Source organism: Salvia splendens, chromosome 12, assembly GCF_004379255.2.
Source record: "Salvia splendens isolate huo1 chromosome 12, SspV2, whole genome shotgun sequence".
Taxonomy (NCBI): Eukaryota; Viridiplantae; Streptophyta; class Magnoliopsida; order Lamiales; family Lamiaceae; genus Salvia; species Salvia splendens.
The window spans coordinates 12,926,853-12,954,560 of NC_056043.1; the positions used below are offsets into that span (position 1 = coordinate 12,926,853).

General features: G+C 40.7%; 1 protein-coding gene across 1 annotated transcript; it reads left to right on the plus strand.

Annotated features, from left to right (window-relative positions):
* The first annotated feature begins 22,004 nt into the window (after positions 1–22,004).
* Positions 22,005–27,474, plus strand: LOC121759266 (histidine--tRNA ligase, cytoplasmic-like). Its single transcript, XM_042154804.1, has 7 exons — positions 22,005–23,437; positions 24,092–24,271; positions 24,352–24,609; positions 24,831–24,965; positions 25,168–25,449; positions 26,480–26,614; positions 26,970–27,474. Exons 1-7 carry the CDS (start codon positions 22,109–22,111, stop codon positions 27,273–27,275), a joined length of 2,625 nt encoding a protein of 874 aa, XP_042010738.1. The 5' UTR covers positions 22,005–22,108; the 3' UTR covers positions 27,276–27,474.
* The last annotated feature ends 234 nt before the right edge of the window (positions 27,475–27,708 follow it).

The window sequence follows — 27,708 nt, forward strand, 5'->3', positions numbered from 1 at the left end:
TATGTGTGGCTGATATTTGTTCTCTAGTTATACACTTAAAATTAGTTATATCTTGATCACTACCCTATATATATATATATGAGTTTTGAGTTTGGGACAACTTTCCATAAATAGAAATGCCCATATTTTTATGGGACGGACCGGAATGGAAAGTGCACATATTTTTGTGGGACGGAGGGAGTATCATTTTCTAAGACGAGTGCAAAAATGAAGCACCTAGCTTATAGTGGGACGGATGGAGTATTTATCAAAATACAGTCCGTCCAACTTTATTCATGCTTCAATTTAATGGAGAGATAGATTGAATGAGGTTGGGTATTCAAATGACATGTGTGAACTCCATTTTATTTTTTGCTTTGTTTTCAGTTCCAAATATTGGAGTTACAACAAGGAATAAGAGAAGGTAAATAATTTCTTTTATTTTTTAGCTTCGTCTATGATTTTAATTTCCTTGATAGCCTTTGCAACCATGGCCCTTTCATTAGAGTCGGATGTCGTGTGAGAAGTATCTGTATTTGTCTATTTTTTGGGGGATATGTTTTTTTATGCCATATGTATTGGTGTTTGTACTCTACAATCCTTGTTGAACCTGTTTCATGTCTACGAAAATAATTCAAGTTTAGGGTTTTTGGCATGAATTGACAGGTATTCATGATATAAGGGTCAACTTGTTTGTGTTTTTTCCTCCTTTCTGGTTTGGGTTTTTTAATTGGTAGGCATTTTTAAGTGTTGTGTTGGTTTTTTTCTTCTTCTAAATCATGAATTGGCAGGCAATTTTTAATTTGTTTTGTTATGTAGATGCTGGGTGTTTCTATATCAATGTGTTTGACGTTCTTGATTTTGGAGATGATATTTATCTGCATATGTGATCATTGAATAAAGAATTTAGTTTGAGTTTCAGTTTTTCTAAGACTTTGAACATCTTTTGTTTGATTAATACGTAGTTATAATCAAAGTTAGCTTGTGATTCATGCAAATTTAAAACATTGTAATAGGGATTTGGTTTTAACTTCAATGGTTTATGGCATTGTAATAGTTGAGAATAATTTTGTTCACGGAGTCTAATCAATTATAATAATGAGTGAAAGTTCACTGTCCAACTAAGAAATCTTCTTGTGTATTGAAGACATACTACAAAAGTATCACACACTGACCATGATCATTATCCGTGAATTCTTTTAGCTTAATAATGGTTCTAAGCGGATTAAAAAGAACCAGACACGATGTTTATTTCGCCGTTTAGCCTGCATACATACCCACATCAGTCATCTTACTAGATTGATAGGTGTAACTGATCGGGACTGCATAAATAATCTACACATGGACCAAAATTGTTTTAGGAGACTATGTATTCTTCTTAGAGAAGGAGCCGGGTTGGTAGATGGATCCTTTGTTAAAGTAGAGGAACAAGTGGCTATTTTCTTATGTGCTTTAGCACATCACAAAAAGAACTGGGTGGTTAGTTTTGATTTTTGGCGATCCGGTCAAACAGTTTCATACTATGTCCACGTTGTCATCCGAGCGATCATAATGTTGCATGCAATGTTCATATCTAAGCCAACTCTGGTACCTAACAACTGTGTTGACCGTAGGTGGAAGTGGTTTAAGGTAATATGTCAAATATTTACTCACATGAATCGGATACTATAGATTTATTCATTGATAATTATATATGTGTTGACTTGTAGGGTTGCTTAGGTGTGTTACATGGGACATATATTAATGTCCGAGTACCATTGGATGACAAATCAAGATATCGAACTAGGAAAGGGCAAATAGCCTCAAATACCTTGGCAGCGTGCACAAGGACATACTTTTGGTTTTGAGTGTGTTTTTACCGGGTTGGGAGGGGTTCCCAGGTGATGCACGTATCCTAATATGCTTTATGTAATAATAAAATTTGGTTTGACAATGCCCCTAAACCCTAAACCCTAAACCCTAAACCCTGGACAATGACCTGAAAATGTCAATTACCACGGCTTTGACAACGCCCCAACAAGGACAGACTGGACAGTAGACTCCTCGAACACTAGCTCTTGCTTCGTCATAGCCAACTTTATGGTGGCGCCGACCATAATCATGATGTGAAATGCCCAATGAACAATGCCTTCATGAATCTTATCTATTGTGCTGTAAACATAGGATTGCCACTTGGCAAATAAGTCGTATCTTATGACATGGTTGTTTTCATCTTATGCATGTTGTTTGTGTGTGGTTTTAAAAATTTGTAATTTCATGTGTAGTCTGTAGAACTATTTCAATTCGAAAAGTTACTCTGGCGACATGTTACGTGACTTTGTTTGTGAAATGAAACATGAGTTTCAGAAAATATGGCTATGTGTAATCCATTTAATTTGCTAATAGTGTGTTTTAAAAGTAAAGTTGATTTGCTTCTGGTTACTAATGTTTGCTGAAAGATAAATTGGAGTTTTAAAAGGTGTTTGTCTTGATAGTATAAGCCTTGCTTCTGAGTTATGTTATAGCTGAAAATGGTTTCTGATCACTGATTTTTTTTATCATATTAATCCACAGTAGATAACTCTGCTATGGAACTATCGTCTGCCCTCTTTTTCAATAGAAAAATGAACCAAGGAAATGGATCAAGTAAGTCATGAGAAACGCATACTTCACTGTCCAACTTGCTACAGAAATTCAAACCAAATTCTGAAGCAGGAGCTCGTGGATGTGATAAGTCATCCATATCACCTACAAAATACATTAGACTCGAACTCTTGCTCTTACATTAAAGTAAGAATTAAGATACTTAATCTTTCATTTGATTTCACATATAAAGTCATAACAACAGTAACCTAATACAAACCAAGGCCGAAGCGCAATTTTTAAGCTCATACATTCGAGCGTGACAACAAAATAGAAAAAAGATCATAAGTGCGATTATAGTTCATTGCACGTAAGGAGGATTAGATATCATCTCCCACAAAGTAGCTAGGTAAAAAGATCAAACAAACAACCATCACAAACTAATGGTTCTTCTCCAGTGCACGAGGAACATAAGTATGGTGGAAAGCTTCATGAAGGCACATGAACAAGTCCAAGTGTTCGGCTTTGTTGATGATGAATTCAGCTGCATCGAGTTGTGATAAGGCTAATTTCATGCATAGGTTATAGGGTAAAATTCTTGTATTTGCGGGGTCTAACACATGTTTTAAGCCAGGTATTTAGAAGATTTTCGCCAGACCCAGGAAAAGAAAAGGACATTTGCATGGTCCAAGGAAACTGGCGAATAAGTGAGCAATTTGAAGAAAAATTACAAGACGGAGGAAATCAAGGAGCTGGAGGGTAGAATGGAGATTTCTACGAAGGCTTCTAGAAGATTATGTCTGCACCTATATAAAGAAGAAAGCATGCAATCAGAGGGGACCGTCTCGGGGGAGGCTTTATGACCAGATTGTAGCTCTAGCTCACTACTTCTACATACTTTTGGGTTTTATCGGGAAATTGTGGGGGATTCTCGGGTTTACTTTGCTAGTTAGTAATTGGGTAACACAGTCCTTGCAGAGGGCGAAGAAACAATTTAATCGCTTTCATTTAACTTTACAGTCGTGAATTTCACCGAGCTTCGCCGTTCGAAGCTCGGCCCTGTTTGCTGTTGCATTTCCGTTGTTTATGAAGTTTTTGTATTCCGTATTTTGAGTTGTTGATTAATTTCGATCATGGATGCCATTTATTTTGAGTTTGATGATGCTGCGGAATTGGATGTTTGATTTTTGTGTTGATTGGAGCAGATCGTTTGAATTAGAAGTTATGGAGTTGATTTTGTTTGTTGTTGGGTTCGGAATGCTTGGATCCGGAGTGGATTAAGCATCCAGCGGTTGGATCTGAAACAGGGTGATCGGAGTTGATGTCTAGCTTTCGTGTTTTCGTTTCATTCCGTCTAGTTTATGTAGATCTATTTTATTTCCGGCTAGTCGCAAGTTTCCGACGTCTGAATTTTTATATTCTGTTCGAATCTGGGTACGTGCTCTGTTTTCTTCATGTTCGTGTTTAATTCAGTCGATGAGATGCATGTTGCTGTTAGTTAAAACTTTAGTTAGTTAGTTGCAGCTTTTTCTTCTGTACTTGTTATTTCTGGAATATGGTCCCCGTTGTTACTCACTTTCTGTTTGGTTATATTAGGGAGTTGTTTCCTCAGTCCAGGAAGTTAGTTGGTTATTTTGATGTTCATTGCAAGCGTGACGTTTACAGTTCCTAGGTCTAGTGTTTGATTCTGTGCCTAGGTCTAATAGTAGTTAACCTCAACCCAATTTGCGTGGCAGCAGCCGCTTTCTAAACCAAAGTCTTTAGATGCTTTCTTACAAGCCCATCTTCGTGGGATCGACCCCTGCTTCTCTATACTAGTCTATAGTATAACGGGTTGAGGGATCTTTGAAACACGAGCTTTGTGTGTCCAACGACTGAGTCTTCTATATTCCCCTGAGTTCCTAGACCTAGTGATCTAGTGGATTCATTGGAGTTAGTAGCTCGACCTAGAACATTAGACCGCACACACATTGCCTCGATGAACCTTCAAATGGCGCTATTGCCGGGGATGGATGGCGTAATTTGTGATTGTGTTTAGAGATTTTGGCGTACATAGTTTTAATTTCTCTTTCTTTTTCTTTATGTTCAGTTTATGAGCAGAGGCTCACGGTTTGGACACTGGGGTGACTCATCTGAGTGGAAGAACGATCAGTTTATTTGGCAGGTCAAGGACACAGTATCTACAGTTACCACCAGATCGGGATTATCTACAGGAGATCCATTTCTGTTTGGTTCAGAAAGCGACGAGAGTTGGAGTTCGTCAGGAAGGGAGGATCCTAAATCGTCTTCAGAAACAAGTACAGAGGAGGCGGAAATAGGGGACATGGCACAAGTAGTCGATCAAGATCCGGAGATCGGTTCGCTCACTGCCCATCTAGATGGTGAGCCAGCCCAAGCTATAGTGATGAATCCGCGCCAGAGATCCATTGAGATCAAGACGAACGTGCTCGGCATCTTACCAACATTCTCTGGGCGTAGGAATGAGTGCCCGTATGAGTTCTTAAATGAATTCAGCAAATTGTGTAGCATTCAGAAGAGGCCAAATGATGCAACAGAGGAGGATTATCGCCTGCGCGCAGTTCCTTTTGCCTTGAAGGGGGAAGCCAACACGTGGTTATTAAAGTTACCCCCAGATTCTATCCGCACATGGAGGGACTTTAAATTGGAGTTCCTAGATTACTTTTTCCCCTCCAACAAGACAAATGCTCTGAAGAAGGAGATAGTGGAGTGCAAGCAAGACTACGACGAGTCGTTGAGCCAATATTGGTCACGATTCAAAGGGTTGCTGGACGCCTGCCCGAATCACAGAATGATCGAGGCAGAGATTTATTATTTGTTCTATGAAGGAGCAAACCCCGAGTCGAAGGATTTGATGAACTCCTCGAGCGGGGGAAATTTTACGAAGAAGAGGGGTAGCGAGGCAAGAGAGATTCTGGGAAAGTTGATAGAGGCTAAAAAGGCATATGACAAACCGATGAATGTTATGAGGAGAGGATCTGTAAATGCGCTGAGAGAGCAAGAAGACGAAAGAGTCGAGGCAAGAATAGATAGGCTTGAGAAAGCACTGTTGAATGCAATTGAGAAAACTAACTCACCAGCCTCACAAGAAAAAGAAAAGTCTCCAGGTCCAGGAGACATTTCACCTCAACAATATTACGGTCCTCACGAAGGAGATTACCAGGCCTAGGTGAATGCGATGGGTAGTTGGAATCCCGATGGGAGTTGGAACCCAGGAAGACAGAGAGATGCACCCTGGAGAAACCATCCCAATTTTAGATGGTCTGACAACGAACAGAGCCAGCCAGCACCACAACAGAATACCCAGTTTGCACCTCAGCCCGAGAGGCAGGGTAACTGGTCTGGAATGAATCAAGATGAGCAGGGCAACTGGAACAATCGGAACCAGGGAGATCATTCGAATTGGGGGAACAGGAACCAAAACCATCAAGGTAACTCCTATGTACCACCGCACCAAAGGAATTTCCAAACCACTTACCAAGGGCAGGGAAATCAGTACAACAATAATTAAGGAGGTCAAGGAAACATTCGCCAGAGTCAAGGAAGTGGACCACATCTGGGTCCAGGACCAAGTTCTGGCCAGCCTAATTCAAAGACACTGAGGAATCTGGATGAAATGGTGCATGACCTCGTCAGTTCTCAGCAGCATATGCAGAACAATTTGCAATCGCACAATGACATGGTACATAAGCTCCAGGATGCTCAATTGGAACAGAAGGCAGCAATGGATATGTTGGCAAAACAAATGTCCCAGATCGCAACCTCCTTGAGCGAGATGCAAGGAAACGAGGGGAAGATTTCTGCCTCAGTAAGGCCGCCAGACAGAGCTAACATCAGTCAAATCACTTTACGATCTGGGCGAGGTTATGAAGGTCCAGCGATAAGGAAGGAGGAAGAAACACCTTCAGTGAAGGGCAATGAGAATAAGGATCTAATTCCCGAGTCCGAGAATTAGGAAACAGGGGGTTCTAGGAATAGAGATGACCTTTAGGAAGGTGATTTGGGGAGACCTTTACCAAGTGTGGCTGACCCATTTTTCCTAGACCCAGAGCCGGAGGTAGAAAATGAAGTAATAAGGAGGGATCCGGGAAAATTTTCAACTGAAGATTCTACAGGTACAGCGAAACAAGTAAAACCGTTCCCACGCCGAGGAGAAGCTACTAAGAAGAAAGATGAACCGGTGGATTTTATGGATATCTTTGGAAAGTTGGAGATCAACTTACCATTCTTGCAGGCTCTGAAGTTGCCGGTATTCAGTAAGTTCATTAAGGAGTTCAAAGCTGGGAAGACCAGACCCAGTGGGAAGATTCTGATTGGAGAAAATGTATTAGCGGTAATTCAGAAGTGAAGGATGACATCAAAATGCACTGACCCAGGTATGTTCACCTTACCCATTTCAATCGGTGATGTCAGAATTGAGCATGCTATGTGCGATCTAGGGGTGTCGATAAATGTTTTACCGCTTTCCATTTACAAGAAGCTGGTAGGAGTAGGATGGTAGATACAAAGGTGGTAATCCAATTGGCGGATAGGTCGTGCATTTGTCCAAAAGGAGTTTTAGAAAGTGTTATTGTCAAAGTGCATGATTTTCTGTATCCGGCCGATTTCCATGTTATAAAAATGAGTGATAATGAATCTGCTGAGTCTAGCGGAGTGCTCCTAGGAAGACCTTTTCTCTGTACCGCTAAGACCATAATTGATGTTTTTGATGGGACCATATGCCTGGATTATAATGGGGATTTATATACATTTAGCATCGATGAAGCAATGAAGAAACCATTAGATGTTGAAAGTTTGCATGCTATCGATGTTATTAACCCCCTGGTCCAGGAATATCTTGAGACTGAGCTGATGCAGGAGCAAGTGGTTAATTTAGAATTAAGTCACTCTATTGACAGAGAGGTAGCTGGATGGTGCGAGGCAATGAACACAGGGGATTTGTTAGATGAAGAGCTGGCCGAAGCTATTTCAGAGTTCTGCACAAATCCGGAGTCAGCTAGGTCAAGTAGATCAGCTCATGTGGCAAGTATGAAAACTACTCCTAGGTCTGGGAAGGGAATGAAAACTGATGAAGAAAATGATCCCTTGCCCCAAGAAATAAGCAACCCCAAGAAGAAATTGAAAACGCTTCCACCGAAACTCAAGTATGCTTATCTAGAAGCAAATGAGACATTTCCAGTAATCATCAACAGCAGCTTGACCGAGGAATAGGAAAAGAAGTTACTGGAGGTAATCAGAAGGAACAAGAAAGCGATAGGATGGATTCTCTCAGACCTAGTTGGAATCAGTCCTGATCTTTGTATGCGCCACATTAGGCTGGAGGAAGGTGCGAGGGCATGTAGAGATCCCCAATGCAAGCTAAATCCGAACATGAGAGAGGAAGTTCTGAAGGAAGTTTTAAAGTTACTTTCACTGGGTATCATTTACTCTATCCCAGATAGTGAATGGGTTAGTCCGGTCCATATGGTACTTAAAAAGTCAGGGATACAGGTAGTTAAGAATGACAAGAACGAATTGGTGCCCCACTCGACTAGTTACTAGGTGGAGGATGTGCATCGATTATAGGAAGCTGAATGAAGCGACCAGGAAGGACCATTTTCCCCTACCTTTCATTGATCAGATGCTGGAAAGGTTGGCAGGAAAGCAATATTTTTGTTTCCTTGACGGGTACAGTGGATACTTCCAGATCTATGTAGATCCCGAAGATCAAGAGAAGACTACATTTACCTGCCCTTTTGGTACGTATGCTTATAGAAGGATGCCGTTTGGGCTGTGCAATGCGCCAGGCACTTTTCAACGCTGCATGATGAGCATTTTCTCGGATCTGCTGGAGGATTGTATCGAGATTTTGATGGATGATTTCACCGTATATGGGAACTCTTTCGATTCCTGTTTAGCAAGTTTGGATATAGTGTTGAGGAGATGTCGGGAGAAGAATTTAGTCCTCAATTTTGAAAAATGTCACTTCATGGTACCCAAGGGAATCGTCCTGAGGCATGTAGTCTCAGAGAAGGGCATACAGGTGGACCCAGCAAAGGTCGATGTGATTTCAAAATTACCTTACCCTACGAATCAGAAAGAAGTTAGGGGATTCCTAGGGCATGCAGGGTTTTACAGAAGATTCATAAAGGATTTCGCAAAGATTGCTCAGCCGCTCACCCATCTGTTGCATAATGTGTTGATTTCGTTTTCAATGAGGAGTGCAAGGAAGATTTTCAGCTATTGAAGGATAAACTAGTCTCTGCTCCTATCATTAGAGCGCCCGACTGGAGTCTACCGTTTGAAATAATGTGTGACGCAAGTGATTACGCAGTAGAGGCAATGCTAGGTCAAAGAATTGATGGGAAAAGCTACGTGATTTTTTATGCTTCGAAAACACTCAATCAAGCTCAGAAAAACTATGACACCACGGATAAGGAAATGCTGGCGGTCGTGTATTCCTTTGAAAAGTTTCGACCATACTTACTGGGGTTGAGGGTGATAGTGTTCACTGATCACGCAGCTATTAAGTACTTACTGGCGAAGAAAGAATCCAAGCCAAGGTTAATCCGTTGGGTGCTACTCTTGCAAGAATTTGATTGGGAAGTCAGAGACAAGAAGGGGACAGAAAATAAAGTGGCACACCACTTGAGTAGAATTTTCCAGGGAGAGACAGACGAAGCAATACCTGATGCATTCCCTGAGGAACATCTGTACTACACAGGGAAATTTTCTAGACCTATCAGTTGGGAAACGGTCATGGTGATAACAAGTCCAGGGGATTCTGAAAAGGGGAAGTGCCAACTGAACGCCGAACCTTGGTTCACAGACCTAGCAAACTATTTGGTCACTGGAGAAGTACCTAGTTCTCAAGAAATCACCCGGGCCCAGAAGATGAAACTGAAAAGCGAAGCCAAGTACTATTTCTGGGACGACCCGTATTTATGGAGAATGGGAGCCGACCAAGTAATAAGGAGGTGTATTCCAGATTGGGAACAGAGGGATGTGCTGAATCATTGCCATGCCCTAGCTTGTGGAGGTCACTTTGGACCAAGGAAAACTGCGAGGAAGGTGTTAGATAGTGGCTTCTATTGGCCTACGCTACACAAGGATGCCTTCGAATTCTGCCAAAACTGTGAAAGATGCCAGCAGACGGGAGGAATTTCGAAGAGAGATGAAATGCCGCAATTCCCAGTGATTATCTGCGAGATTTTCGACGTTTGGGGAATGGATTTCATGGGACCATTTCCATCTTCATATGGGAACACTTATATTCTTGTGGCTGTAGATTACGTTTCGAAATGGATAGAAGCAAAGGCTACCACTTCATGTGAAGCCAAAGAAGTGGCCAAGTTCCTTAGAACCAACATCTTCAACAGATACGGAGTGCCGCGAGCAATCATTTCTGACCAAGGGACGCACTTCCGTAACAGGACAATAGAAGCTCTAATAAGGAAATACGGGGTCCACCATAGGCTTTCTACCCCGTATCATCCTTAGTCTAATGGACAGGCCGAGATTTCCAATAGGGAGATAAATGCGATATTGGAGAAGACGGTGAATCCGTCAAGGAAGGACTGGAGTAAGAGACTTGGAGATGCATTGTGGGCATACCGGACAGCATACAAAACGCCTATAGGAATGTCACCCTACAGGTTGGTTTTTGGCAAGATGTGCCATCTGCCCGTAGGAGTGGAGCACAGAGCATACTTGTGAGGAAGAGTGAAAATTGCAACTTCAAGAGTTGGAAGAGTTGAGACTGGAGTCATATGAGTCCGCAATGTGATACAAAGAGAAGACAAGGCTCTGGCATGACAAAAACCTCCGGGTCAAGGAACTCCAAGTAGGGCAGAGAGTGCTCCTTTTCCAATCCAGGCTTAAGCTGATGCCCGGGAAGCTAAAGTCCAAATGGGTCGGGCCATACACTATTCAGGGCAGTACTTCAAACTCTACCCCTTTCCTTGTGAATGGTCATCGGGTAAAAGTTTTTAGGGATAATTCTGAGTTGTGCGTAGTGGAGGAAGTGCCACTACGCGCACTCTCTGTTATCGCCTAATCGGTCTGATGAGTAAGTGCTTTCGATGAATTCCTGGGTCAGGTAAATGGAAATGCATTTTCAACCTATACACTGAACCAGGGGATCTCGAAGAGCACTCGTTTGAATGTGTAAATAGTTTAACTGCTTTCCTAAAAATAAAAACTTACCAAACAAAGAAAAAATTCCAATCTTCCAAAAATATTTTCGGAACGCCAGATTTCTTTAGGGAACTTGCTTTGTCACCTTTGAATCCTTGACCTAGGAGTTCAGCGTTTCATTTTTGTTGTTTTTGCCTAAGTGTTGTAGTGCGAGAAGGGAGCGTTTACATGGGGCAGAGAGTTTTAGTTTGGGAGGGATGTGTTACAATTCGAATTTCAAAGTCACACTTTATGGGAAGGCGTACGGTTGCTGACCTCATGCCTGCAACCGCCTGCAACCGTACCCATTCCTATCTACTACCTATTTTCCTTCCTTATTCTTTATTTCTCAAACCAAACTCTCTCTCACTCTAAAAAAATCCCCAAACTTCTCTCTCGCAATACCCACATTTCTTTAACCCTAATTGGAATTTTCTTCCAAGTTTTTCAGTGATTTTCAGATTCAAGCCATGGAAAACAAATCGGAAGTCGGGAAACCTACCACATCTGCCGACGCCGGTACGGTAGCGTTTATGTCAGACTTAATGCAGAAGTTCGGCGGTCCTAAAGAGGCGATGAAAGCCTTCGCCATGTTTACAGCAATGACGAGACAAACCAAACCGTCCGCCGTAACAACCGCATCAACAACCACACCACCACCACCACCCACTTTCCCGAAGGTTTGGTGACTCGGAATGACGTTTTGCAAATAATAACAGAGCCGACCACCAGCGGGACGAACGCGGCGGAAGGTGAAGAAACAAGGGGTGAGGCGGATCTGGCGGCTGGGTTCGAGTGTTTAGCGGTCGGAGACCAAAGGTCAGCGTTTGCGGTTGAGGGGGAAACCCCTGTTGTTTATGCTGGGTTATCTGAGGGGGAAACCCCGTTTAATGTTGTCAGCCTTGGTGAGGGGGAAACCCCTGATGTTATTGTTGGTGTGTCTGAGGGGGAAACCCCTGTTGAAAATTTGGAGGGAGGAACCCCTGTTCTTGATAGTAATGCTGGTAAGGGGGAAACCCCGGTAAGGATTGTGGGCGGTGAAGCCCAGGAGGAGAAACAGTTGGTGGAGGGGGAAACCCCTATTTACATTGAGGGAACAACCCCTGAATTGTCTGAGGAAGCGGTGGCCTCCGTTACTGAAGAAACCCCGGAGCCCATCGATGGGGAGGTGAATCTAGTGGTAGATCTGACAGATGTCCCGGAAGAGACGGTTTCACCGATAGACAAACGGGAAATTAGGCGGTAGGCTCGGTGAAGCCTATTAGACGAGATTGATGATACAACCCAACCTACGGGAACGGAGAAGGCAGACTCTCCTGGACCCAGCGACGAGGAGGAGCGCCGCCAGGCGGCAGAGAGGAAAAGGAAGGGTAAACACACAACTACTTCCTTGGTCAAGAAGCTGAAGAAGGCCGCTGGGGGCAAGTCTGATGAAGCCTCACTTCCTCCACCCGCGAAAGTACCTTACAAGGAAGACCTCTCTAACCCTGCCCGGTCCAGTGAATCTGAAGAAGTCGAAATAGAAGAGCCTGAGGGGGAGTTAAATTTTGAGCCCGCGGAAGTCTGGATCACTAAAGGACTGCTAGACGCAATGAGGAAGTTCAAGGATCCCAAGCAGGCGGCGACTTACAAGTAGGGATGTCAATCGGGCCGGCCCATCGGGTTTCGGGCCAACCCGCTCGGGTTGCGGGTCAATCGGGTGCGGGCTAATCGGGTTGTGATTTCTTTCGGGTTATAAAAGTTCAACCCTAACCCTAAAAGCTCGGGTTTCGGGCTAGCCCAACGGGTTAATCGGGTTGCCACCGATAAAATTAACATGCGATCAATCCAATAAATAATGATGAAAAATAGTTATATTTATTAAATGTAAAATATTTAATTATGAGATATTTGAGATAAACATGATGAAATACTAATATTTGAGATATTTTGTGAAATTTTAATGCATGTTTTAGTAATTTAAATATTCTTTTAGTGAATTTGAAGTTTTAAATATATTTATCAATTTTTATATTAATGAAAAATTCAATATATAATATTTATATTTAATATAAAATTGAAAGTTATTTTTTTAGTTATATATATATTATAAATTAATCAATGAAGTGTCGAATTATAAGTAAAAATATTGAATGATAGAAATTTTATCGGGTTTTCGGGCCAGCCCATCGGGTTTTCGGGTCTGGCCCTAACGGGTTGCGGGTTAATCGGGTACGGGCTAATCGGGTTTTGATTTTATCGGGCTAGAAATTTCCGGCCCTAACCCTATAAATTTGGCGGGCTAATCGGGCTAGCCCACGGGTTGCGGGCTACACTGACATCCCTACTTACAAGGAACGGTGTAGCACGGGTAAGCTTGCAAAGTCTGGAAAACGTTATGATCCTGAGGAGTTGAAGGAGATAGATTGTGATGAGGAGTTCCAGTAATATATTGAGGCCATCAGGTTTGACTGGCTGTTAAGGCATAGCACTGCGGAAGTGCCAACGACCCTGGCACGTGAGTTTTTGTCTACCTTCCGACTAAAGTCCACCACAGATTTGGATGCAGATTCGATCACTTTCCGTCTGTTTACTGAAGAACACGAGATGAGTATCCGCGAATGGTCTCTCCGAATGGGATTATTCACTCGTGCGGAGGATGACGAGGGGATTTGGAACGATCGGATGGTAGGAGCGCCGAAATTCACTCCTGATTTCAAACCATAATCTGCGTGGGAGTTCATCACCCATCCGAAGGTGGGACAGTTCAAAACAAGCTACTCGAAAGGGTTTCATATAGGGAATCACGTACTTCGTTTTGCTCAGACCTTTATCGGTTACAATCTTATGCGTACTGCCAACTCTGCCTTGACTACGGTGGATCTCTACTTCGCATGGTGCATGGCCAAAGGAGTCAAAGCGCACCTAGGCTACTGGTTATCCCAGGTGTGTCATCAAATGGCCGCCAATCCTTCCAGACATATGTACATGTGTCACCTCTTAGGGGCTTACTTACAACGCAACACGATAATGAAGATCGCCAAATCTGCCCCCGAGGTAGATATGTGTGAGCCCCCGGAGTTTTTTAACGTGGAATATTTCTTCAACAAAGGATTGTTGTACATGTCTGGAAATGATGTGTGCTTTTACGAAGTCAGCAGATTGGAGTCCCAGGTCAAGCAGGAGCAGGACGTTATTGAGTCAAAAGCCAGTGTTGAGTTTGGAGAGATGAAAACGGAAGTGAGTGTTATGCGTAAGGAGTTGGGTGCAGTTAGAAAAGAAGTAGCAGAGATAAGAACGGAGCTAGGCGGAATTAGGGATGAGATGCAGGCCCTCAAGGGGCGCATCACTATCTTGGTGGGAAAGTCGTCTACAAAGAACGATCGGATGGCGGAAGCCGTCAACCTGATGATGATAATGTCAAAATGGCTAAGGAGAAATTTCCCGAGCCACAAATGAATTTTCCTACTGGACCTAGCAGTGTGCCTAAGCTGCCAGGGCCAGGAAGTTCAACTCCCCAGCCTCCCCCACCATCGTCTAAGCCCTTGACAGCCCCGTCTGCATCAAAGACCGTTTCAGTTAAGCAGACCGTGTCTAGACCAAGTGAGAAGGAGTCAGATAAGCCGAAGTCGCCGGCGAGGAAGAAAGCAAAAGTAACCCGCCCTTATGTTCCACCGCAATTTGACTCCCGTGGGAGCCAAACCCCGAAATAAACCCTCCTTGACCAAGTAACTTTACTTTCAGGTTTTTTTCTTTTCCTCTTACTTTCTTTCTTATGTGTGTTCATTTGTTGTTTTGTGTTGTGTTTTTTTTCCCAGCATGCTCTGTCCATATTTGCTTGCGTTTATAATTGTCTTCTTCCACTTAGCCCAATCTTTGGTCTAAGTGTGAGAAGTTTGTGTTCTTTTCAAGCATGATTTGGTTTTTGTTCTGTTGGAATTTCTCCCACTTAGCATGATGTTCGGTCTAAGTGTGAGAAGTTTGTGTTGTTTATAAGTGTTGTTTATTTTGTTTTGTGTTTGTTTGCCTGTTTTGTGCTGTTCATACTTCCCTGTTTCCCCCCTTCACTAGGATAGCTTGAGGACAAGCTTGAGTGAAGTGGGAGGGGGAGGAAGTCAGTGCAGTATATGTTTTTTTTTGTGTTTAGGAGTCTCTAGGTCTAGTGTTTTTGTGTACCGCATGAGCAAGTAGATATAATAAGGCAAGATCCCTTTAGTAAGAGGAATTGAAGATAGGATGCATGTCAACTTTGATGTCTTTTTCCCTTAATAAGCTGAATGCGGTCTGCATGAAGTAAGGACGATAGAAGATGCCTTAGATAACCTAGTTGTGAAGCCCCACTTTAAGAGTGAGTTATAAGCCTATACATTGAGAGCTGACTTGTAAAAATGGGGGGGGGGGCTGCCACTTGATGCTTAGGGAGTAGAGTATGAAAGAGAAAAAGAAAAGTATAAGCTGGACGAAGTCCAGGGAAAAAAATAATAATAATCGGAGGCATAAGCTGGACGAAGTCCAGGGGAAAATATAAAAGGGGGATAAAAGAGAAAATAATACCTAAGGGCAGGAAGCAATAGTAACCTGACCCAGGAGTTAACAAGGGAGGAGATTGTAGAAAGGAGAAACTCTCATAACCCGACGCATCAGTGGTATAACTTTGACTTAGGAGTAATTCGATCCTAACATCCCTGGTGAGGAATGAGTGATCGAGTGAATCCAACAAGTGGGAAGTCAATAGGCTATCTTGACGAACTGACAGAACGACTAGGTAGAAGAAGGAAAATGGGAGGATTTGAAGACTGTAGACGAATCGGATTGACCTTAAGCTTGTGGGGACGGCTGCCTAAAAGTTGAAGCTGGTTCATGCCTTTGTGTTTTTCTTCGTGTTTTTCTTTGTGAGTCTGTTTTATGTCTAGATCATGCATTGAAATTCGCCTTATTCCTTTTTCTTGTCTTTATACTTGAGGACAAGTATGGTTTAAGTGTGAGCAGTTTGATAAGGCTAATTTCATGCATAGGTTATAGGGTAAAATTCTTGTATTTGCGGGGTCTAACACATGTTTTAAGCCAGATATGTAGAAGATTTTTGCCAGACCCAGGAAAAGAAAAGGACATTTGCATGGTCCAAGGAAACTGGCGAATAAGTGAGCAATTTGAAGAAAAATTACAAGACGGAGGAAATCAAGGAGCTGAAGGGTAGAATGGAGATTTCTACGAAGACTTCTAGAAGATTATGTCCGCACCTATATAAAGAAGAAAGCATGCAATCAGAGGGGACCTTCTCGGGGGAGGCCTTATGACCAGATTGTAGCTCTAGCTCACTACTTCTACATACTTTTGGGTTTTATCAGGAAATTGTGGGGGATTCTCGGGTTTACTTTGCTAGTTAGTAATTGGGTAACACCGTCCATGCAGAGGGCGAAGAAACAATTTAATCGCTTTCATTTAACTTTACAGTCGTGAATTTCACCGAGCTTCGCCGTTCGAAGCTCGGCCTTGTTTGCTGTTGCATTTCCGTTGTTTATGAAGTTTTTGTTTTCCGTAATTTGAGTTGTTGATTAATTTCGATCATGGATGCCATTTATTTTGAGTTTGATGATGCTGCGGAATTGGATGTTTGATTTTTGTGTTGATTGGAGTAGATCGTTCGAATCAGAAGTTATGGAGTTGATTTTGATTGTTGTTGGGTTCGGAATGCTTGGATCCGGAGTGGATTAAGCATCCGGCGGTTGGATCTGAAACAGGGTGATCGGAGTTGATGTCTAGCTTTCGTGTTTTCATTTCATTCCGTCTAGTTTATGTAGATCTATTTTATTTCTGGCTAGTCGCATGTTTCCGACGTCCAAATTTTTATATTCTGTTCGAATCTGGGTACGTGCTCTGTTTTCTTCATGTTCATGTTTAATTCAGTCGATGAGATGCATGTTGCTGTTAGTTAAAACTTTAGTTAGTTAGTTGCAGCTTTTTCTTCCGTACTTGTTATTTCTGGAATATGGTCCCCGTTGTTACACGCTTTCTGTTTGGTTATATTAGGGAGTTGTTTGCTCAGTCCAGGAAGTTAGTTGGTTATTTTGATGTTCGTTGCAAGCGTGACGTTTATAGTTCCTAGGTCTAGTGTTTGATTATGTGCCTAGGTCTAATAGTAGTTAACCTCAACCCAATTTGCGTGGCAGCAGCCGCTTTCTAAACCAAAGTCTTTAGATGCTTTCTTACGAGTCCATCTTCGTGGGATCGATCCCTACTTCTCTATACTAGTCTATAGTATAACGGGTTGAGGGATCTTTGAAACACGAGCTTTGTGTGTCCAACGACTGAGTCTTCTATATTCCCTTGAGTTCCTAGACTTAGTGATCTAGTGGATTCATTAGAGTTAGTAGCTCGACCTAGAACATTAGACCACACACACATCGCCTCGATGAACCTTCAAGTTGCTACCCAACAGTTATGCCTTGCATATTACTCTCTCCGTTCCACGGTAGTAGAGTCATTTCATTTTTTGCACTCGTTTAGGAAAAATGATACTCCCTCCGTCCCACAATAACTGTCACTCTTATTGTGAGCACGGATTTTAAGAAATGTAAAGAAAAGTTGATTGGAAAAGTTAGTGGAATGTGAGACCCACGTTTTTATGTTGGGTTTATTATAAAATGTGAGTTAGTAGAATGTGGGATCTACTTACCATTTATGGTAAAAATGAAGTGTGACAATTATTGTGGGACGGATCGAAATGGAAAAGAGTGGCAATTATTGTGGGACGGAAGAAGTAATAAATAGTTACAGTGAAGAAAGAGTAAAGTAAAACAAAGAATAATATAGATAAGAGTTTTCTCTACAATGTTCTCTGTTTTACTTTACTTTTTTATTCACTTTAACTAATTATTATCATTTTTTCAAAACGAGTACAAAAAATGAAGTGACTCTACTACTGTAAAACATAGGAAGTACCAAGCATGTCAAACATCAAATTCAATCCTTCTAGCCAACTTATCAAACCTAGTATTGGTTTCATTATGTCCTTTAGCAAGAAATTCAAGCAAAGCATCAGCCTTATCAACGAATTTGCACTTCGTACCTGTTTTCTTTGGCAACTGAGTTCTGATGTCACCGTTTGTCTTCACGGGCAGCTGATTTCCGGTGTCACTATCTCCCTTACTCTGATTTGGTATTTCTGGCGAGCCCGAGGTGTTATCTGGATTAGTTCCATAGTGACCAGAGTGGCCATCGACACTAGCTTCAAACTCACTCTCTTGACTCCCATTATCCACATTGAGATTTGAGCGCATGTCATGGTAAAGCTCCTACAAATCCCACCCAGAGCCCGTTGCCCGATTCTTGCCAAAGATCTCTTTCCATTCATTAAACATAGGTCGCGACTTGAAACACATATAACATGCATCGTTATCCATCTAGAACAACATTAAACACCCATCACCAATTAAACACATTCCCTCTTTCAAATATGTGTGTAAACATAAAGGATGAAAAATACTAGTAAGAAGCACACCCTAACAATTTGTTCCTATTGGTCATTATCACTTCGATCTTGTGATCGCCCTCGTAATTGAAGCCAACATTGCTTCGTTTGAGCATGTTAACGAGAGAGTAGTGGTTTTTTTTCCATTGCTGGAGCTTGGAGCTGACATGGGGAGTCGCCTTAATGCGCTTTTCAGGCATTCACACTTGATGATTTCCTCAATTCGAGTTATATACCCACTACTAGGGGTGAGAAAAAAAACCAAAAATCGAATATTCGAATCGAACCAAACCGGAATTTTGAAATTCGGTTCGGTTTTCGGTTTGGTTCGGTTTTAAAAATATAAAAATTTTGGTTTTTCGGTTCGGTTCGGTTCGGGCAGAAAAAAAAAACCGAAAACCCGAATTAGATTTTAAATATAATATTATATATATTTATTCTATTAATTTAATATATTATATAATATATATTCTTTTAAAATATTTTATATAATACGTATTATATATATTTTATTAATTTTATATTATATATATGTATATATATATATTTATATTCTATTAGTATATATAAATAAAATATTATATATATATATATATATATTAATATATAGTCCATATTATTTTTGGTTTATCGGTTTTTTTTTTTGAAAATTTCAGTTTTTTTCGGTTTTGTTTGGTTTTTGAAGTTCGGTTTTCGGTTTTTCGGGTTCGGTTCGGTTTGGTTTTGAACTAAATTCGATTTTTCGTTTGGTTCGATTTGGGTAAAAAACCAAACCGAAACCCGAATGCTCACCCCTACCCGCCACAGAAGATGTTATCTGATTTCCACTTGTTCACAACAAGGTCTTTAAGGGCTAACAGTGAGGCCTCTTCCTCCCGAGTAGACTAGTTGCGTCGAGTCCAATCTGTCTTTGGCTTGCAATCAACCCTTTCTCCAATTTGGGTGTCTATGTCAACAAAATCATCTGAATGTGGTTAAGGTATTATGTAGCTAACAACACAAGATAAGGTAACTTAAAATAACTTACCTTCAACCATTTGGGACGTGTTCCAGTTGGAATATGACTGGCCAGTGTCTTCCATATCAAGCAAATTTGCCAGGTATTAAGTGAAAGTGAAGACACATTCTTTTGAAACATTGGTTCTCGATGGGGATCCCGAGTAAACTTCAAATAACTATCTCCTAAAATCTGAACATATATATACACCATTCCATTTAATTTTTTGTTGGGAAACTAAGAGATGGATATATTTGTAAACTTGAATGTAAGCTATTGTTTCCACAGATGAAAATTTCTTAAATGCGTCAAAAAACATTCAATATCTGCTCTCAAAATGTAAGGTAATATAGAGGTTTGAAATCAATATTGTCAATAAATTCTAGTCAAGACCATAATATGGATATTTTCAGGAAAATAAATGAATAAATTGAAGCTCATACATGGGGCGACCGCATTCAGCTCGATAGCTTGAATAATTATTTACTATCTCAAAAAAAAAATAGCTTGTTCTTGGTTTCCAGCAAGATAGTTTTAAAAACTTAGGAATAAATCAAACTTTGAGGCAATGGAATTGAAGACATACCAGTTTGCACAAGTTTCGTCTGGAGTCTTCGAGCTCGCAGCTGTGAGATGTTGGGGAAGATGAAATGAAATTATATACTCTCTCCGTCCCAATAAATATGAAAATATTTGGTTTTTGGCATGAGATTTTATGTTGTATTATTTTGTGAGTTAATGAAAAGGGAGTAAAGTAAGACACAAAGGAAATTGTACAGACGATGTTATTTGCATTTTAGGAAACATTTCATTTTTAATGGAACAATCAAAAAAGAAAAACGTTTTATTTTTAATGGGACATAGTGAGTATATTTGAAGCACCATGGCAGAATGTAGTATTTTGGAGAAAAATAAAAAAAGATAGAGGGCAATAATGTCTAAATAATCTATATCCCATTTTGTGCGTGGTGTATCAAACATGAGGTGTAATTACGGAACCTACCTAATTTAATGTATCAAACAACGACCGAGAAGTACACTTTCTGAATAATTTGGATTCTTTTCTAATTTGATTCTCTCATGCATTTTTCAACTTATGCTATCAAACGTACCTTGGGTAGCAACTATATTTTGAATTTTGGGATAAAATTTGTATTCAAAATTAATTTTCTCATTTTTTAAAAAAATTAAAAATTAAAAATTAAAAATTAAGATAAAAAGAAGTCCATTTGGGTGAGCTTCACAGCGAGACATCATTGGACGAGAGGGGCAGCGCATGTGACTAAACGATCACTGCCTCACCCTTCCTTCGCACAATTCATGACGGCTCGACAGTCGACACGCGCACAATACACGCCAATGCCATTTCATCCCAAAATGGAATACATCGGTTTCGTCGTGAATGCTCTCAAGACTCAAGAAATGTAAAGAGATTAATAATTTCTAAAAGAGTAAAGACAAAAAATGGTCCTAAACATATGACTATTTTATGATTTTGGTCATGAACATTATCTTTTGAATTATTTCGTCCCTTACATTTGAAAATAGGCCGGATTTAGTCCTTTTTAGACGGAACCGTTTAAAATTAACAATCAACGACGATTTAAACTATTTTGACTAAGTTAGATGTTTAATTAGAATATTTTATATTCTATTTTGACTAAGTTAGATGTTTAATTAGAATATTTTATATTTTTCTTAATTCACATTTCACACGCTCTCTCTCTCTCTCAACGCCCTCTTCTCTCCTTTTCTCAACATCTTCTTTCCCTTCCACTCCACCACCCTCCGCCGCCGCTGCTCACCAAGTTTGTATCAATTTATGCTACAGCTTCTCTTGGTGTTTAATTTGCCGCCACTACTCCTCCAATCCAACCATATAATTCCTCACCTCTGCCCGGATCATCTCATGCATCACACCTATCAATCCCCCGCTGAAGGTCACATAATTGACCCCCGCTTGCTTGCCGTTGCATCGGTTTAATAGGCAGCGGCGGGAATTGTACAGAATTAGGTTGAATTTGAGGGAATGAGTTGGTGAGTTAGTGTTGTGTTTAACGGAGTCGATTGCGGGGAGTGAAAGGCTAAGACTGGTGGGCGGATCAGAGAGCGGGGAGCTGGTTTGGGTAGAATCAAAGGCGGAGGGATTGGGGCAGGGCGGAATAGGTGGCGGAGTCGACGCTGACGGATCTCTTCAAGGGAGGAGCTGTCGTCTTCGGTGAAAGAGGAGCACTTGCGCTTTGGCGGTGCGGCCGGAGAGGAGGCGGGCGATGGTGGTCCATTTGTTGACGAAGCGGGCGTGGGCATGAATGATGGTGTCGTCCTCGTCGGGGTGAAAGCGCAGTGCTTGACCTGAGGGGAGAGCTGGTTGCACCAGCGGAGGCGGCAGCTCTTGCCGGAGCGGCCGGGGGAATGAGGGATTTAGGAATGCAGCGATGACGATGAATCGTGTCGGAATCACCAGAGTTATTGATTTGAATTGATTGGATTGTTTTATGTTTTTGTTTTTAGTGACGAGGAAGAAGAAGAGAAGAAACTAAATAGTGACCCAATAAATTAAGTTATAATTTAGTTGTTAATAAAACAGTAATTAGTAAATAATCCAGTCAAAGTAGCCTAAATTGCAATTGACGTAATTTTTAAACGGTTCCGTCTAAAAAGGACTAAATCTGGTCCATTTTTAAATATGAGGAATGAAATAATTCAAAAAATAATGTTCAGGATCAAAATCATAAAATCGTCATATGTTTAAGACCACTTTTGATATTTACTCTTTCCAAAATAAATTTGGAAGAGTTATCAAAACGAGCTATCCTAGTTTAGCGGGCCATTTCATTTAGAAGGCTTAGCTAAATTTTGGCTTTCTATTTTGGTAAAACCCTCTAAATTCGATCCACTAGAACTTCCTTTTCCGAAATCCCCAAATTCCGGTTCCTTTCTCTGCGGCGATGGCGGCAGGGAGACGCACGGTGACTCTCGGCGGAAAAGGCTCTTCCCTGACGTCATCCGCCGTGTTCGACGTCGCAAGCGGCTTAGCTCGCGTCATCATTGATTCCTCAGCACTCTCTCGTCGCTCCTCTACTTCTACCAGTTCCGCCGCAAAGTTCTCGTTTACGATTCCCGATTATTTCACTGCGAAGGAAGCTACGGCTTCTGTAATTCTCCTATTGAACAAGCTGTTGCTCTCTTCCTCTTCTTCCGCCTCCGCCTGTGCTCATTTGGTCGAAATTCTCGAATCGAATGCCCTGGGTTTGGATTATACACTCGACAATGTTGCATCAGATGAATTGGCTACGGTTGATTACTCTGCTGCTGCGATCGTCGGCGTTTCAGCAATCCTGGATCACCGCTCTTCCACATTGGTCCCTATTGCTGATGCCGTTGCAGCTCTATCGTGTGAGGCTCTGCGAGCTGACGTGTCGCCGTTTAACTTGATGGACTCCGGAGATGGTTCGACGACCAAGGACGCCGTTGCTGTAGCAGCTGATTTTAAGGTATTTTTTAACGGTTCGAAGCTGGTTAATTCGGAGAAGAAGCTTTCGCACTCTTCCATGGCGGAGATTCCGTTGCTCCATGGGGATTTCAGGGATGTTTCTCGATCGCTCCACTCGAAAACTAGAGTTCAGTTAAATTCTGGATTCGGAGCTGGCTCGGTGAAGGTTTTGTCGATGTCATTGGGGAATTTGGCTTCGGCTCTGTCTTATTTGGGGATTAATAGCATTCTTCGCACCGAGCTTCTTCTCTCGGGTTCAATTTCTGATGTAGAGTTGTGTTCTCGTCTGTCGGAAATGGTGGCAGCTAAATGCTTGCTCCCTGCTCTGGAAGAGCTGCACTCATCTTCTCAAGCTGCTCGTTTGCAAGAGGATTATCTGTTGTTCGTCCATAAAATTTATGAATTACTTGATGTGGTGAGGGATATAGTTTCGTGGGAGGCTACAGCAGCGTTCATTTCACTTGGGGGAAGCGAAATTTTTGGCTATAGAATTCTTGGAGACAATGGGAGTTTGAGTGAGTCTTCAATTGGAGATAATGTTAAAGCTGATAAGAAGAGTGAGAAAAAGAAGAAGAAAGTTGTTATGGGGAAGGGAACTATTGCTCTGATGCAGTTTATCAAGGATAGGTTGCTTGGCGGAGCTTCAAAATATGACTTGGAAAAATGCGCTCAGGATTTCCAGTCATTACTAGATCCGGAAGGACCGTGTTTTGATGATCTCCTCGCGAAGCTGAAAGAGATTGTGGAAACCAATGAAAGTCGAAGGCTTCCGAAACTACCCAAGGTCTGTAATAGTTACAACTTTCGTACATTTGCTTAAGCATTCTCTTGTTGGATCGTATTGCAAAATTCTGGAGCTTGAATAACTGAGGTGGCTTATTTATCTTCTACTATTATGTTTCTTATGTTTGCCCTATTTATATTAAAGCAAATAAGTGCATAAAGATAGCTTACTCTATGAACTGCACAACGCATGCCTCTTTCTAAGAGATGCTATAATGATATGTGAGAAGTTGTTCAAATAGAGATAATACAAAATCTGAATACTTCCATCATTAAAAGTTTAAAACTGATTCAAATGTGTATTAATCATTCATGGTCCGATGAGTGTTGATATTTCACAGTATTAGTTGTGCAGAAGAAAGCTTGGATATTTTAGATTGTATTTGATCTAAGAGATGATCTGTAAAAGCTAGAATTTGTTTGTTCTTCTCAAAATTAATACCATCACAAACTTATTGTGGTGTTATAGTTGATGAGTGATGTTAATCAGTGAACGTGGCTTCATTTTCTTTTTTATTTTGGAGTTTGAGTTGTGTCCTCATAACTGGTCCATTACTCAGGTCTCTATTCACATTGTAGCTTAAGACAACACAACATCGAAACAAAGATGTTTTGTTTTATAATATAGACTCTTTTGTCTCTCTCTAATGCGCAGGGTACCCGTGATTTTGCAAAAGAGCAGATGGCAGTTAGAGAGAAAGCTTTCTCAATTATAACTGAGGTTTTCAAAAGACATGGTGCTACGGCTTTAGACACCCCGGTCTTTGAAATGAGAGAGACTCTTATGGGAAAGTATGGAGAAGACTCAAAGTTGATCTATGACCTTGCCGATCAGGTGAGCTTCTTGGTTTCATTGAGCAATTCCTTTTTTTTGTCTTCAGTCTAACTTCAATACAAATGCCTTCTATTACGCAGGGTGGAGAACTCTGTTCACTCCGATATGACCTGACAGTTCCTTTTGCTCGATATGTTGCTATGAATGGCTTGACATCATTCAAAAGGTACCAGATAGCAAAAGTTTACAGAAGGGACAATCCATCAAAGGGACGGTATCGTGAATTCTATCAATGTGACTTTGATTTTGCTGGTCAATTTGAAAAAATGTTGCCAGACTTTGAGGTCATAAAAATCTTGACAGAGTTGCTTGATGAGCTAGCTATTGGTGATTACGAGGTAAAAAACAATATTCTTTATTATAGTGTTATTTACCTCATAAAATGGATGATATACTGCACTACCTTTTCTATATTTTTTGTTACTCATGAATAAACATTTATTTGTTTAGAAATATTTGCTTGTGTTGCTTTAAGACCTCTGATATCCTGGTTATGTTACCCATAGTTAAGGAAATTATTATATTTTCATGTTTAACTGTCTTAAAATGCTTGTTTCAGGTGAAGCTAAATCACCGGAAGTTACTTGATGGCATGTTGGCTATCTGTGGGGTGCCACAGGAAAAATTTAGAACTATTTGTTCCAGTATTGACAAGCTAGACAAGCAAACATTTGAGCAGGTTAAAAAGGAAATGGTGAGTGCGTGGATCTGCTCATGAGAGGTTGACAATATAACACTGGCAGAATAGCTGTCCTTTCAAATAAAATGTCTGAATATTTGGTTCATCTGCTGCCAAAATGATGTTTCCTTTTATCTTTATGTATGATAATATGTTTTTAATTCAGTGGGATTATCCTCTGTGGATTCATAGGCTGCATGTATTTTCACTTTTACAGGTGGAAGAAAAAGGTGTAACTGAGGAGACAGCCAATAAAATTGGAACTTTTGTTAAAAACAGAGGATCGCCTATGGAGTTATTGTCCAAGTTAAAGCAGGAAGGCAGTGAGTTCTTATCAAACAGTGAAGCTGAGATTGCATTGAATGAATTGGAGATTTTATTTAAAGCTCTACTGAAGTCCAAGTGTATAAACAAAGTAGTTTTCGACTTGAGTCTTGCAAGGGGTCTGGATTACTACACTGGAGTCATATTTGAAACTGTTTTTAAAGGGGGTGCACAGGTAAATTTTCTATTTTGTTTACTTTTGATTGCTGCGTTAGAACAGGAGCTTTTGGACATATATGTAGTATTCAACCATGCTTGTAGTGTCCAGATTTACACCAAACTCAAATCCATTTTTGAGTATATGTCACACCAATTTAACTTCAGCCGTTTACACCAAATTCAAATTTTACACCAATTTTTAGTATATGGCTCACAAAATTTTTGCATAACTTCATACTTGGTGTTGTTCTATAGAAAAACCCAAAAATGGGTTTGGATTTGGTGTATGGTTGGAGAAGTTTTCTACACCAAAAATGAGTTTTGGTGTAGAAAATATCTCCAACCATACACCAAACTCAAACTCATTTTCGGGTTTTTCTATGGAATAACACCAAATATAGTGTTACGCAAAAATTTTGTGAGACAAAAACTCAAAAATGGTGTAAAATTTGAATTTGGTCTAAATGATTGGAGTAAAACTACTTTTTGGTGTAACATAAACACAACAATGGGTTTGAGTTTGATGTAAACGATTGGAGATGGCCAAAGTGGTGTACTCATGGGGTAAAATCTGTGTATTAATACTAATTTTCTAGTTTTAGCAGTCGAGGCTTGTCAATCCGAAACTTATAGAGCCCAAGGGACCTTTCATCATGTTAGTAGTTTTTCACATCCTCTAAAGTGCAAGCATGTGATGCTGGTGCAAATGCCAAATATGACGAGTGGATGTGTTTTTTGCCCCTGTTGCATTTTGGTTTAATGAAGAAAAAATTGTGTTCATGTCCCTGACTTTTCACAAATCGGTAGAAAATCCCTCCTTGTAATTCATTTGCGAGAATTTGAAAGATTAAATGTGGCCCGCACTCAATCAACTTATCAGAAGTTATGAGGAACTTTACTGGTATTTTTTGTTGTTTTTCATCACAATTGAGAATAAGTTAGTTGTCTGCTGCAAACCTAATTGCTCTTCTTTTTATTTCTAATGTTAGTCATACTACACAAGATTTTTTTAAAGAATGCTAAGAATTGAAAAAACTTGTCTGCAGGTCGGTTCAATCGCTGCTGGTGGACGCTACGACAATCTTATAGGGATGTTTGGCACAAAGCAAGTTCCTGCTGTTGGCGTCAGCTTAGGAATAGAGAGAGTATTTTCTATTATGGAACAACTCCAAAATGACCAGGTATGCATTTGTCGTCAATTAAAATATACTGTTCATCGAAGAAAAGAAGCGCCTTCGAACTGTCTTGTTTAAAGAAATTAGATGATGTGTTAAGTTTCAGAGGTCTCGTAGTGCAACTTGAATATGCCAACCTGAAATATGCTGAGATTTATGCGAGCATGCATTTGGAGAGTTACGATAAAAGCTGACTTATTGTCAAATGATAACTTTTTAAATATTTCTGATGCTGCAAACTTGTGTACACAGTTCAAATAGTTTTGCTTGTGACTCATTGGCTTCTCATAGCTCAGAAACTGTGCCACTTGGCCTGATACTGCAGTTTTAATACTGCTCTGCTAACATCCGTCTGTGCCAGGAAATCCGAGCAACAGAAACACAAGTCCTGGTGAGCATCCTAGGTGACGACATATCACTAGGCGCTGAACTAGCAAGTGAGTTGTGGGATGCCAAGCTGAAGGCTGAAGTTATGGTGAATAAGAGAGTAATCAAACACATCGACCGTGCCAGAGGGTCCAAGATCCCGTACATGGCGATAGTAGGCGACCAGGAGCTTAGCAAAGGTGTCGTGAAACTGAAAGATGTCACGGCCGCAACTGAGGATGAAGTCCAGAGAATTGAACTCGTGGCAGAGCTACAGAGACGGTTGAACATCTCACCATAAATAGATTGCCAAGATCATCAAATTTTCCATGTTGCAGTTTCCTTCTTTTTGACCGTGGGTACACCGAATTTTTTTCCCTCTTCTTACGTCATCTGATTTAGATAACTTGTAGTACCATTTTGATGTGTACAATGTGAATTTAAAGGATTCCACATATGTTGTTGCAAATGTTATACGAATAACTGATTTGTGATGTCAAGCTCAAATTCAAGTCATATCCATGTGAGTAATAACCGGAAAGAAAAAAAAAAAAATCCATGTGAGTAATAACCAAGATTCCCTACAACGACGATTGAATTTGAACATCTCATCAAGTATTCCTTCAGCCCCACTCAAGATGTCCACATTCTTGAGTGACATGAGATTTTAGGAGAAGTTGTTAGATGGAATAAGTTGAGAGAAAAATTAGTCGAATATTTTAGAAGGGGAGAGA